At 36.0% G+C, this 15,240-nt stretch overlaps 1 protein-coding gene across 18 annotated transcripts in view; it reads right to left on the reverse strand.

Annotated features, from left to right (window-relative positions):
• Positions 1-15,240, reverse strand: part of ADGRL3 (adhesion G protein-coupled receptor L3) — a 486,726-nt gene that overhangs the window by 335,833 nt on the left and 135,653 nt on the right. For 14 of the 18 annotated variants that reach the window (XM_062199283.1, XM_062199280.1, XM_062199273.1 and 11 more), the window contains one exon: positions 1,078-1,092. The exons of the other annotated variants lie outside the window; for them this stretch is intronic. In XM_062199283.1, coding sequence (XP_062055267.1) covers positions 1,078-1,092 — 15 coding nt within the window. The remainder of the gene's footprint in view (positions 1-1,077; positions 1,093-15,240) is intronic. 18 annotated transcript variants of the gene reach the window in all.

Below are 15,240 nucleotides of genomic sequence, written 5' to 3' on the forward strand. Positions count from 1 at the left end.
TCACATCCAACCAAGTTGTGACAGAGATTCCAATAGCTTACATACACGTGTGAATCTCAAAGGCAGAAGCAGGGAGGGGCTGGGCAAATTTCACAAACTAATTTGATAATCCTGAAACCTTTCTTGGAATGCATTGTTTTGCTGAACCTGCTATGGGAAACACTGCTCTAATATATTTACAAAGCAAACACACTGAAAAATCATGCAGTCCATTGTTATGGTTGAAACGATTAGAAGTGTAGTGGGTGGAAAAATTAGGAAATCACAGGGAATTTGTAGGTTGACCCATTTTTTTAATGATTACAGGATTATTGCTTCAGAATTAGTGTTTAGCTTCTCAACAGCAACTGTAAGTGCACATCCAATGGAAAACAACCTAAGATGACACTCAGCCAGATTTTGGAGAAGACTGGAAAGGAAAGTACATTACTAAAGTGCTCAGAGGATTACTCTTGAAGAAATGAAGTCTGGTGGTGGCGGTAGGGTGGAAGCTGACTACCAAAACCTTTCATAACAAAGATATAGGGTCATCATCAATCTAGAAACAATAATTTCGATAACTATAGGTATCTCTCAGGAATTTGAATGCAGTAGATACCCTTTGTTGTCAAAAATGCATATATCCTGTGTGTTAAAGTTAATCATCAGTCCTTGGGCTATTAAAGTAATTCACTTTAGGGTATTTGAGAAAGCTCTCTCTCTTTTTCCCCCAATAATTAAAAACTATAAGAACAGGGGAAAGCACATGAGAGCTATGGAAAATTACCTGGCATAGAAGGAGAAATACGTCTAGAGCAATCACTATCAGCATCTTATGGATTTTTAACTACATATTTGGAAATAAAGAGGAATAAGACACAGTATTGAAAATTTTACAATATTAAACTGTTTTAGGATAAAAGGATCAAATCAGCACTAGTCAGTAAAACAGACTAAAGTGAAGTTGAGCAGCAGTAGTAAATAAATTTTCATAAAATAGATAAGAATTAATAACAAAATTATTTTTACTATATGTTAAACTGTTAAATAACTTAGCCTATAAATAGTATATAATTTATATGAAAGGTATTTAATTACCTTTTTGTTCCACTTCTATTGGAGAGAGAGAAGTAAAGAGAGAAAGGAGAAAAGAGAATAGATTAATGGTACGGTATTGGCCAAGAACTTTTTATTCACCTCTTCCAAACTGAAAGTAAATAATTTTTCACTCATACTGGCTTTATTGAACATTACATGATTTTTAAACAAACCCATTTCTCTAAAATAATTAGTTGTTAAATAATCATACTGTAAGTTTTAAAACACACTTGGAAAAAATAAGGTGAACATTAATCAAACTAAGATTGAATGAATATACCACTCCAAACTATAGACATAGGAAATGCAAAATTCGTAATTAAGAACACTAGTATTCCCATTTGAAAGGCAGATCTGCAACAATACACAGAAAACTTTAAAATAGCTTGGTTAATCTCACTTATAAATATTATAGCTTAAACTGTTCCATAACTTAATAGTCTGGCTTTTCATGCATCACAAAGAACTGATCCCAGAAGGAGCTACTCTGCCATTCAAACCATGAGGTCTAAGATTTTTACATAGCTTGTCAGTCTTAGGAGGTTTGGCATTAGAAGGGAATGCTATTATTCCAATTAATGGTCTTAGAATCCATACTGAAGAAACTTCTCTCCCTCCCACTTCTCAATATTTGATACTAACGTGGAAAAAACCTGCTATCAGAAGATTGATAGAAATAATGAGCCACCAGATCTGGCCTTCTCTGAAATTCTTAACTGCTTCCACATACCTTTTACAACTAAACTGAGATTCTTAAATGTATTATGAACTTCTTAAACTAGATCCCACTATTACCTTTAAGGTACTGATCAATATATGTCAGTAAAAATTCTGAGAAATTGGAACCTGGCCATGAACCTCATCAAGCTGCATCATCTTTATCTTATTATACATGTGTCTCATTAGATACGATTTGCTTATATCCTAAAAAAAAAAAAAAAAAAGAAAAAGAAAAAGAAAAGGTCCAACAAGAAAAAAGGGAAAGATGTTGAAGAATGGGTTCATAATACAAATTTTTTAAATGACATCAATACAAAGGATGAAAATAAAGGCTGTTTCAGCAAGGTATGGGGCAGAGGTCAGATATTATGCATAATAATAAATTTAAAACTCTAGGAAAATTCCAAAAGCAAACAAAAAATACAGTTGAGTAATTACATTTGACTGAGATCTTTGTGCTCTGACCTAAGCTCATATGTCTTTAGGCCAAACCACACTCATTGCTCTTCACTGACCTCTTAGAAGCTTCAATAATCTCATATGTTGGAACAAAAAATGGGTATGTATACAAAATTAGAAAGTTGTAAACAGGGCTATCATTTTTTAGATTCTCATCTCAATAAAATACACAGTTTTCTTTTTAACCATATTGCTAGGAGTCCTTGGAAGCCACTACTTTATGGTCATAATTTGACACCTTCCTCTATTACTCTTTGTTGTGCACCTGCAGTGTTTACCAGACTGTATGCCACAATCAAGCCAGCTGAAAGCTTTATCTAAGAGATGCACTTGTGGCTTTGACTACTTTGACTAACCTGTGTTCACACTGACAACTAGAAGAGGTATAACTAAGCACCTGAAAGATTAATTGATGGTCTCAACAGTTTGGATTTGAGGTCCATTTGAATGAAGGTTGGAGACAGAATGGGGAAGGCATAATATAGTGCACATTTTTCAATTGCTAGCCAACAAATGGTTTCTTAGAACTAATTTGGTTCCTTGAAATAGCTCTAAATATAATATCTATACTTAATTTATATCATCTTGAGAATAAATGGAAATATTCATATTCAAAAGCATAACATATGCTCTTACAGAACTTCGATCTTCTTTTGCATGAACTCATTAACAGTCTTATTCCTGAGGGAAAATATCCTAACTTCTTTGTGAGTGACATTTCTCTCTTGAAGAAATACTTACTAAGGAAATTTCACCTCTATTGTTTCAGTTGTCATATGGTAAAATTTTGTTTTTAATTGTTTTTGGTTTAATTTTAGAGGGATTGGCATAAGTTGTTGTGTAAGTAAAGCTTGCCTTTCTCATTTGCTGATTATTCAATATTAAGATTTATTAGGCAGTTCTGCTATGGAGAAAATTATTATGGTCTTGCCCATGTCATGACTGGCTGTAGCTCATTTATCATTTATTTGCTATTTTCAAGACTGAAGTAAAACAGTCCTATAATTTAAGTTGAAACAAGTACACACAAATCATATTTCCATAACAAAAGCTGGCAAGACAGCATAATTTGTCATTGAAAAGCTTAGTAACATTTAGGATTGACCACTCATTGCCTATCATCTAATTCTGATGCTAGATTACCAGAAACAAGCACACTCCTATATCCTTCACAACCACACAGTACCTGGCACATAGTAAATACTCAGTGAATAGTCCTTGAATCAAATACATAACCCAAGTAACAATGATTCACTTTGCTCCTTGATATTGTACGTATGTTGTAAAAAGAAAAAAAAGTGATGAACTAGAATCTGGATTCATTATGTAAAATTGTACATGCAATGCATAAACAGGAATAACATCATAAGATACTTTAACGAGTGGAGAAGAAAGCAACCATCACAAGCAATTTGTATCTCCTACTCATTAAACATAAAACTTGAGGGTAAAGAAAAACAACATGTATATGAATGGTCCTGCCAGTTACATTGGCAAGAAAAATTTGCTGCTATAAAACAACCTGCCAATGATGAAAAAATACAGGCCCCAAATATTCCCTTTTCTCCTGTTCTGGAATGAGATCATAAATTAAAGAACTGTTTGATGACAAGAGTGCTACGGCCTTCTTCAGGATCTCCTGTCTTTTAGTCTGGCCCAATATCCTGAATTCTGACATTACAGCTGTCACTGTTCATTTCCAAACCTCTTTGGAATTAGTTTCTTTCCTTTCCTCTCTTCACTTTTAAGCCCTAAACTATTTTTATTGTCTATTCAGCATCTATAACTATGTTTATATATTTCCTTAAAGTGATTTCATTGTTGTCCTTTGTCAAACTTAATGTCAAAAGCTATATCCTGTGGTTAGAGTAATGACATTTAAACTAACAGTAATTTTATTCTGTAGAAAAGCAAGAAACAGGAAAACAACACTAGTAAACTTTTTCTTCATTCCTCAATGGTTCATAAAATAGATATAACAGATAGCCATGTTTTTGTTTAAAAAGATAAGATGCTGTTAGTTCTAACTGCTTCTGTAACATATGCAATACTTTTGGATTGTGTCCTTTAATTAGAAAAGGTATGGATCAGAGAGCACAAAAATGCATTACAAAGCTTTTTCAAATTGCATCTCAAATTACAGAGAAATACTCATAGATTTGTTGCATGCCAAAAATTTTAGTTCCATTACTAAGAACTATGAAATTTTATCTAATTCTAATGTCACTTAAATTTTTTTTAAACTGTAAATCACTGAACATTATACTTTCATCTACACTCTAAATTTTCTAAATGAATAGGTTATAATCTAATAATGCCTCTATATTCCTGTAATATATAAGTAAAACGACATTTATGGGGGAATATAAGATGGCTATAAAATGTTAAATAATTTATAAACAGTTTTTTTTTTCATTGAAATGTCAGAGTATTTTGAACATAATTACTTTTCTGGTTACATGTGGCTTAGACTGAAAATCCATTTGGGTACCCACAGCACAAGCCAGTTGGGGAGTTAGGGAAATGGCAAATGGGCAAATAAGTTACTAAAAAACCAGTCTTGAATGCAAATTTGCTGCTAAATCACCCATGAACAAAGTCATCTATAAGAGCATAATCAAAAGTTTACATAATACTTTATATTTTCATAGCACATTATGTATAATTCAATAATGCTTGCAAATTAATCATGATTTAATTTTTCTTCAAACAATAATATGATGTAATATTTATTATTTCCATCAGAGAAGAGTAAATAAAAACTCAAATAGTGAAAGGATTTGGCCAAGGTCAACACTGGTAGGTGCAAGGCCTGTCATTTGTTTAATATCTTACCGTGGCTCTTACATCATGTAAACTCGTGAAACACAATGTGAGTCGTGTGTCCTGCTCTGTTTCCTCTCTGTCAATGAGTCCATGAAGGAGTGTACATAAGAGGAGACAAATAACATAAATGACAGCTCCTTGAGGATAGACTCTCTGTTGTAACAGTCATTCATTAAACAATGAAGCTTTGTGTGCAGTACTAGTAAGATTTTAACATCACAGCATCTTAACTTTTTAAATAAAAAAACTAGGCACAAATAGCACAAATAGTATGACTCCTGTGGTTACTAAGTGCTAGCACTGGGATTCAAATCCAAGTTTTGATCTTATTCAATACTGACCTTTAATAAGATGCAAGATGACCATTTTCACTTCCAGCACCCGGAACACTGGAAGTGTTCATTTGGTATTGTTATGACTTTGTGCAATGACTAGGTAGCACCATGATATTTTCAAGGAAAGGGATTGGACGACACTTTTTTTTTTTTTTTAGTGCAATCAGCCCTTGAGACTATTCTCATAAGAGAAGATAAAATAATAGAGAAGACCTATGAATTGTACATTTCTTGGCCAAGGAAAATAACATTTCTCTTATCACTGGAAACAAACCTGTACTCAATACCTTATGTGTCAGAAATTCTTATTACTCTGAGATACATGATACTCTCTCTTCTTCATTTCACAACCACTAAAAAAATATGGAAAAACTTTAGCAAATAGAAATAAGATTTTTGAAGTTCATTAAATTTTTTGGCATATTGGATATCAAAAATTCTGACGGGCATCTGTCTCTTTCAGTAAATAAGGTGCTAATCCTGTATTTAATGAGAGACAGGAGTAATCTCTGCAGCTCAGCTTCTAAATTATGTTTTTCAAATAATACCCATGCATCAGTGAATAAAAGTGCCACTCAATCACCTTGTATTACAATGGCTTTATATAATGTGTTTCCAAAATTAACACTTCCTAATGAATTTCATCCTGGAGTATGTAGATTGAAAAGTCAATAATTCATAAAATGCTTTTGCTAGTCACATTCTAATTTAAATACTTAAATACAATATCTATAGATGTTGTAGAAACTGAGACAGCTTTTTATTTTTCATGGCATTCCATTCCACTGATGGATCTATAAAACCTTTCAAACTGTTCATTTAGCCTTTAAAATAAAATGGTGCTATTAGTAGGCCCTTTTGTGAATCTATTTGTAATAACTTCTAGTAAAAATAATAATTTTTCAAAGTAATTGTTGGTAACACTTAAAGTCAATATTGCATTTGGTTTCTCAAGGATGGACCCTTGTTATAATGATTTGTCACCACTCTCTAATAACCACACAGCATTCAGAGTTACTAAACACTAAACTAAGACACATTCACCCCAGAGTGGTTAAGACTATTTATGTATATTAATTTATTGGATGCACTGAATGCATCTGAGTTCTTAAAATCAAGACTCTTAACGCTGTGAAAAGAGAGGTAAATAATAATAATAATCCTCATACTTAACAGTTACTGAGCATGTAGTGTGTGAGTAGTTACTCTCAGATCATTTCATTTAATCTGCACAGGCTCCCTGTGGATTTGGTGGCACCATTATGGACACGTTGAACTGACTTCTGCCTCAGGGAAGCTCACAGTCTAATAATCCGTGATTTTCAGTATACTGATCTACCAAAGATAAGCTATCACATGCTTGCAAAGAAACTTGCAAAAAGACATCAAAAAACAGACAGGGATAGGAATGAATGGTGGGAAAAGAAGGACCTGTCTGAAAAAGCTCAAGGTAGACACACGAGAAACAACACCTGCACTCAAATCCACCCTCCTGTGGAAACGCGTCATCCATTGCTCCCAAAGCTTCATGACCAATTCTTTTTACTAGGTCCTAAGCAACCAACTCTAGACCAATAAATGTGATGCTAAAAATGCACCTAGATCTAATTCCAGAAATACAGCAAAGACTTTATAATTAACATCTCCAGGGTTTGGACTGAGAGTTCTGTTAAATGTTACTTAATGTCACCTGATTTTATACAAATCAGAAAAATAAAACCAGAGGTTTACAACACTGGTCCCCACAGTTCACTTTTTAATACTAAATAGTATTTAAAAGCAAATGTGATACTTTTTGATTCACTTAACAATTTCATCTACTGGCCAGCGCCATGGCTCAATAGGCTAATCCTCTGCCTTGCGGCGCTGGCACACCGGGTTCTAGTCCCGGTAGGGGTGCCTGTTCTGTCCCGGTTGCCCCTCTTCCAGGCCAGCTCTCTGCTATGGCCCGGGAGTGCAGTGGAGGATGGCCCCAGTCCTTGGGCCCTGCACCCGCATGGGAGACAAGGAGAAGCACCTGGCTCCTGGCTTTGGATCAGCACGGTGCGCTGGCCGCGGCAGCCATTAGAGGGTGAACCAACAGCAAAAAGGAAGACCTTTCTCTCTGTTTCTCTCACTATCTACTCTGCCTGTCACCAAAAAAAAAAAAAAAAGAAAAAAAAAAACAACAATTTCATCTACTATGACAGCAGAAATTGCTATCCTATCTAATTTTACTGATGAGAAAAAAAAAACAGAAGCTGTAAGAAGTCAAGTTAACATATTCAATTTCTCTTTTTCTTTCTTCAGTTGTTTATTTATTTGAAGGGCAGAGAGAGAATGAGAATGAGAGAGAGAGAGAGAGATTCTTCATTAGCAAGAAGCTGAAGGCAGGATCTGGAGTACACAAGTACTACAACATGGGACATGGGCATCTCAACTTCAAGGGTCAATGCCCATCCACAGTTACTTATTTGTGGTATAATTATAACTAAATATTGCTCCTCCCATCTTTACCAGAGATCTGTTAAGATCCCGTGAATCAATTTTGGAACTTAAAAGTTTCTATCATCATTTCATGCAAGAGAATTGGACACCAATTCTCAAGGACATCCAGTAAGGAACAAACGACAACACCACCACCACCAACAACAAAAACAACATTCTGAAGAACAGCCTAGAATGCCAAGGAGCTTCATCCCATTCTGGCATTTCATGGCATTCTTCCAAATGCTCCAGCCAACATGGGCCTGGACTCACTAGCCAGAGAACAGAAAATGATTTGCATTTAACAATAGCATGGTTAATAATGACATTAAAAATGTAAATATGATTTTTTAGAATTGAAATAAAAGAAAACAAAATTAACTGTAGAACTGTTTAACAGAAAATGTACATAAATATATACAAGTCAACTAAATCATTTGGAGAGTGGGTTTAGCATCTTTACTCATGGTTTTTTGTGTATGATCAAGTTGGATTTTCCACTCATCTAGAAAAAATTCCAAGTCTTTGGATTCATTACTATAATTTTCCAAAACATGTTTCTTACATAATAATCTAATCATATACATTATTCTTTCTTTACCATAGTCTTCAACAATGCTTAATTTTTATTTAATAAAATATATATATAGTTTTCTCAGCTTTTTCTTATTTTGCCACGCCTGTTCATTATCTCTGTTACTTCCTGGTGAAGCCAACTCTATTATTAGTTGTAAGTCATGTTTTCGTTCTGATAGGAACACTTTATTTCCTGGTGCCCACACTGAACAACTCTGTAATTTCAACATTAGTTGCAGGAACTTTTAATTAATATGCTAGTCCAGGGATTGGCAAATACTTTCTGCAAAGGTCCAGACAGGAAAGGATTTAGGCTTTGTGAGTCAGGGACTGTCCTTGTCCAAGTCACCATCTTATTTATTTACAACTCTTAAAAATGTAAAAGGCATTCTTAACTCATGGAGTCATACACATATACCCACTAGATGCTGATTCCACGGCTGTAGATCACTGATCACTGTTTAAGTTAATTTCTCTTATGTCACCTCATTTACTATTCTCTATGTTCTCTCTCCTCTTGCTGCTGCTGCTCCTCTTCCTTTACTTTTTAAAGACTGATTTATTAGTTTGCAAGGTACAGTGGCAGAGAGAAAGGAAGAGATCAAAAAGGAGATCTTCCTTTCCTTGGTTCACTTTCCAAATGTCCACAACAACCAGGTCTTTGCCAGGCAGAAGCCAGAGGCCAGAAACTGGGAACCACACACTGAGTTTTGCTAAAGAATTTCTTCTCAAATTCATCCATGTAAGATAAGGTGCTTTTCCTGGACACCAGCTAAGGCAAGCACCATGTTCCAGTCTCACAAGGCACCTGCTGGTCACTGTTAAGAAGGACGGCAGCACTTGACTTAAATGAGTGAAAGACATGCAGGGGTGCTTGCAGAACTAAAGACTCCAAAAAAACAGTGAACACATGAAGCTATTTGCCATTATTTTTCCTACTCAAAAGGTAAACACATGGTTTACTCATTACATGTCTTAGAGGAGACTTGAAGACACTGCACTTTTCCTGGACAGATCATCATCTGTATTTCTTTCTTTTTTTCTGTGGCCATCACCATAGGTCCAAGACAATTCAGCATTCCATAGGCCTAACCAAATATGGTTACGTGGGCAGTGGATAAGTTTACTCATTTTTCACCCTTAGCTCAAAACATTCATAATGTAGTTTCATTCTGCAACCCTTTAATATCTGACATAAGAATTGCATGCTCCCAAGAATGGAGGCATGTTCTATCTTGTTTTCCATTTGGCTTTATATTCTTGCTTTAAGAGACAGTGGCAGAAGGAATGGATGTTCCTTAGGACAGTTATAAATCAGCTATGTCAAACTTCAGAAAGGGAATATGCAAAAAGTTGATCAAATGTATATAAGGTGATGCAAAACCAAAGTCAAGAAATCAGATTTTAAAAATAAAACAAACAAGGCCGGTGCCGTGCCTCAATAGGCTAATCCTCCCTCTGCGGCGCCAGCACACCGGGTTCTAGTCCCAGTCGGGGCTCCGGATTCTGTCCCGGTTGCCCCTCTTCCAGGCCAGCTCTCTGCTGTGGCCCGGGAAGGCAGTGGAGGATGGCCCAAGTGCTTGGGCCCTGCACCCCATGGGAGACCAGGAGAAGCACCTGGCTCCTGCCTTCAGATCAGCGCGGTGCGCCCGCAGTGCGCCGGCCCTGGAGGCCATTGGAGGGTGAACCAACGGCAAAGGAAGACCTTTCTCTCTGTCTCTCTCTCTCTCACTGTCCACTCTGCCTGTCAAAAAATAAATAAATAAATAAAACAGAAAAACAACATAAGTGTGCTTTCTCTCCAATTCTTTGTAATACTCAGCCAACATCTGTTGGGCAATTCACCAAACATACACTTTGTTTGCTGCAGTGAAGTATGTCAAAGTAGACGAAAAGCGAGTTCTTAAAACTTTTAAAACGACCTTATTCTTTGCAGTTAGACCAGTGGCAACATAGTTTATTTCTACTTAAACTAAACTAGGCACCCCTCCCCAAACTGGTTTTTTTTTTCCTCCTTGAAAGTCATCTGTAGAAGATTCATAAGAAACAAATGGCTGGTGAAAACACTGAGGGAGAAACTACCAAATATATAACATGATTAGGTAATGTTTTCACCTTTTAAAAAGATTTTATTATTTATTTGAGAGGTAGAATTACAGAGGGAGAGAGGGAGAGAGGGAAAGAAGGAGAGAGGGAGAGAGGGAGAAACAGAGAAAAATGTCTTCCATCCACTGGTTCACTCCCCAAATGGCCACAATGGTTGGAACTGGGCCAATCTGAAGCCAGAAGCCAAGAACTTCTTCCAGCTCTCCCACACGAGTGCAGGGACCCAAGGACTTGGGCCATCTTCTACTGCTTTCCCAGGCCATAGCAGAGAGCTGGATTGGAAGAGGAGCAGCCGGACTAGAACTGGTACCATTATAGGATGCCAGCACCACAGGCACAGGTTTAACCTACTGTGCCACAGCACTGGCCCCATAATTTTTTTTACTTTTTAATGAAATGAAATGAACATCCTGAATACAAAAAAATCAGTGTACAACTAGTAAACTGTGTGAAGTTGACATTTATTAAGTTTTCAATTTCTTGTTTACATGTATGACTGTAAGTACTAGATAAATATGGTAATATCTACCATAGGAGACCTTTCAAAATACTATAAAGAACAAATACATTTCAAACAGAAATAATCTTTTCTCAGGAACTCTCATAATTATGACATGCTTTGTTAATTCACTACAAAGTAAGCTGTATGTGTTCAAGGATTCTGCCTTTTATATTCACTAATACATCTCAGCATTATCTAAAACAGTACCTGGAGTATGTTGTTAAATCAAGACAAGCGTTTCCATCTTAGATGTTCCTAAATAACTACTTGTACTAACAAAGGCAAATAGAAATAAAATATGTGTGTAGATTATGCAATAACTATTTGAGATGAATATTTTCTGAATATAAATTAACATGCATTTGTCAATACTCTAATTACTAAAACACTCAAATCATTACCATGTTCTGTTCCATCATGCTATCTTTTTTAAATAATAAAAAAGGAAACCTGAAAATATAGTATCATGCATTTGGAGGGTATTTAAAAATTTTATTTATTTGAAAAGCAGAATGACAGAGGAAGAGGGAGAGAGAAAAGGAAAGAGGGAAGGGAGGGAAGGAGGGGAGTAGGTGGGGAGGAAGAAAGTAAGGTGTATTGGAGATGGTGTTGTGGCATAGTGAGTAAAGCTGCCGCCTCCGGTTCAAGACCAGCTGCTCCACTTCTGATCCAGCTCTCTGCTATGGCCTAGGAAAGCAGTAGAAGATGGCCCAAGTCCTTGGGCCCCTGCAACCATGTGGAAGACCTGGAAGAAGCTCCTGGCTCCTGGCTTCAGATGGGCGCACCTTCTGTAGTTGCAGCCAGCTGGGGAGTGAACCATCGGATGAAAGACCTCTCTCTCTCTCTCTCTCTCTCTCTCTCTCTCTCTCTCTCTCCTGCCTCTCCTTCACTCTCTGTGCAACTCTGACTTTCAAGTAAATAAATAAATCTTAAAAATAAAAAAAGAAAGCAATGTGTATCATACACCTGCTGGTTCACTTCCCAAATGTTCACAAAAGTTAGGGTGGAACAGGCCAAAGCCAGGAGCCAAGAACTCCATCTTGGTCTCCCATGAGGGTGACTGGGAGCCAGTCTTGTAGGTGCATGAACAGGAAGTTGGATTAGAAACAGAGTGGCTGGGATTTAAATCAGCACTGTGAAGGGAGCCAAGGGTGTCCTAAGAATCAACTTAGCCCACTCTGCCACAATACATGGCCTGATTTGAGTGTTTTTAAACACAGCTGAGTAAGTACATCATTTTGGAACAAGAAGCATTTACAATAACAACAGTCAACGGTTACTGAATGTTATCCACATGGAAATTCTTACTATTAACTATTTTAATTACAACTTTGTAAGCTAGCAACACTGTTGTCACCATTTTACAGGTGAAACAAGTGAGGGACAGAGAAGGTAAATTATTTGTTTCAGGGCACAAGAAACAGAAAGAGCAGCTTCTTAAAGACCATCTGACTTCAAGACTTAGACTCATGGGATGGTTTACACAGGCTCCAAAAAGCTTTCAGACCAGTTTAGACAATACTTTTGTTTTAATTCAGAAAATGAAATAACTGAAAAGCTTGATATCCTATTTCAAATATCAGTGAATCTGAAAAATATGTTCAAATATATGATGCTTGGAATGAAATCTTAAGTTAGGAATTTTGAGTGATTTGCCATATAAGGGGTCTTCAAAAGGATCATGGAAATACATACTATGAAAAAAATTTGTACAAATTTCAAAATAACTTATATCAAAATAAACTTATCTTTTCATTCTATTTTTTTTTCCATGAACTTTTTTTTTAAGTGCCCTCATATATATGAGAAATATGTGGTTTACAGAATCTGGCACTTATTTGTAAGTAAATGATATATACATTTTGAAATAGAATGGGGGTGTAAGCTTTAGGTTTCTTGAATTTATCAGGTCAATGTTTACTAAGCACAAACAAGGGCATCTTAATGCACAGGTCTTTTTTCAACATGAGCTCCCCTGTTATGTATGTACCACAAATTCATCAGACAAGGTCAAGTTCTATACTCCACTATGCCTATCAGTGTCAGAGAAGAGACGTTACTGACAGACACTGTCAACTGCTTGGCAATGGCAGTGCAAACCCACTGTATACTCTATGAGAAGAATTGAATGTGAAACGTGCTGCTGTGCTGCAGTGCTGTGAGAATGGGTTTTCCTTCTTTTTAAATCAAGCGTAGTTGCATCTAACACTGTAATACTGTCTCAATATTATCTCTAAGCTAAGTTCATGCATTCGGAGGGATCAGAAGTCTTTGAAGCATCTTCTCCTTCAGTTTAGTGAACTACCTATTATCTATTTGCATCCAGAGCCATTAATTCTTGCCAAGTGTTTACTACATTTATTATTGGTCTTGTCACTAAACAGTGTCTTCTTTCTGTTTTATAGCTAATGTAGCACTTCTCCATGACATCAATAGATTAAAACATTTACTAGTAGAAAAAGTACTTGAAAATGGAGTGAACTCATTTTGCTTCAAGCTAACCCAATAAATCTGTCCAGTTCACTGATGTTAACATTCTTTTAAAATTGGTACATATTTACCTTGTAAATTTCAAAAAGGTAGAAGAGATAGGTTAATTGCACCATCCCACCTGCCAGCCATGCTAAATTGTTAATGCAAACAAATGGCAGTGTAATAGGATGAGATCTATATTTCAGATATGTACATGGGAAAATTTAGCAAAAGGTCACTGAGGGGTATATTGGGATCTTCAAAGATTCTATCTATTATTTGTAAATCCACAGAACTACTTAAAGATATAAAGCATAGTGGCTAACGTTAATTGGTTGAATTTTATGATGCTAGCTTGACCTCTCTCAAATTTTTCTTACCTCTTTTTTAAATTTACTAGCAGAAAACTGGTCATTAGCAAACCTAGGTTTCTTCTATTTGCACACGTTAAGATAAAATAGAAGCAAATCTAGTCCTATATGTAAGAACTGATAATTAAAAAATAAACAAAATCATAGGAAGAGTCAGTACCCTCCTTGACAGTATTACAGAAGAAAACATTTTTGCTGTAAAGTTAAAATAATGCTTGCTTTGCCCGTCCATTGCCTCCCCATAGAAGACAGCCCTGGTTATGGCTTAAATAACCAATCCTGCAAAACCACTCTGACCCAGGAGCCCTGCAAGCAACAACTCAGATACTCACAGATGCTCCAACCTCCAATTCCTATGTGACAACAACTTTTCTCTTGGTTATGACAACACAATGGAAGAAAAGTAATGTATATTGAACCAGGTCATGCCCCCTGCTGTAAAGTAACTATAGTACATCTGTTATGGATCTATCACAAGTGAGCATATCTCTCATTAGACATCTCAGACTTTTTATTGTGACACATTGGATTTTATTTCTGAAAAGCTGTATGTGAATGAATGTCTTGCTTTCATTCTCATATATGATTTTCTTATACATGAACTTCTCTTTTTAAATAAGAAAAAACAGATGATCACATGGGCCATTCTCTCCCTAACCAACTCTTGTGGAATGAAACAATGATCCTCCTGCATCTGTGCCTGGGCACATATTAACTGTGACTCTATACGGCCTTTAACAATCTCCTAAAAAAAAATCTCTAATACATCCATCTGAAATAGGATGAAATCCCATATCTTCCTTGAAGTTTTCAGAAAGCCTGCATCTTGAAACATAGGTCTCAGGAAGAAACTTTCAGTGAAACGTATCACTTTGGGAGATCTGAAGTAAGACATCTTTCTATTACTTTGGCTAATAAGAATAATGAACAATTATTAATAATAATAATTAACAATTAATAGCAGAATGCCAGAGAATCACAGATTCTCTGTAACACTGGTCAACTTTCCAAAAAGTGAATCTTACCTGACCAACAAAATCAACCTGTTCTCTAAGAATGCAGTATGTTGTGTCCAAAGAACTGATGAAATAATTAGCACTTTATCAAATCAGATTTATACATGGCTATGTAATATTTTCTTCAAAACACTGAATAATTAGTCAGAAAATACATATTGATTGAGGGTGTCTATAATTTGTCTGAGTTATAAACCATAATATATTCAAATAGTGTTATGAGCTACAATGTCCAGAAAGTAGGGCCCAAGACAAGGACTTTCATGCAGACAGTGATGGCAGGAAACAAGTGAGGGGAACAGGGAGGAAGATAC

Source organism: Lepus europaeus, chromosome 8 (genome assembly GCF_033115175.1).
Source record: "Lepus europaeus isolate LE1 chromosome 8, mLepTim1.pri, whole genome shotgun sequence".
Lineage (NCBI taxonomy): Eukaryota > Metazoa > Chordata > Mammalia > Lagomorpha > Leporidae > Lepus > Lepus europaeus.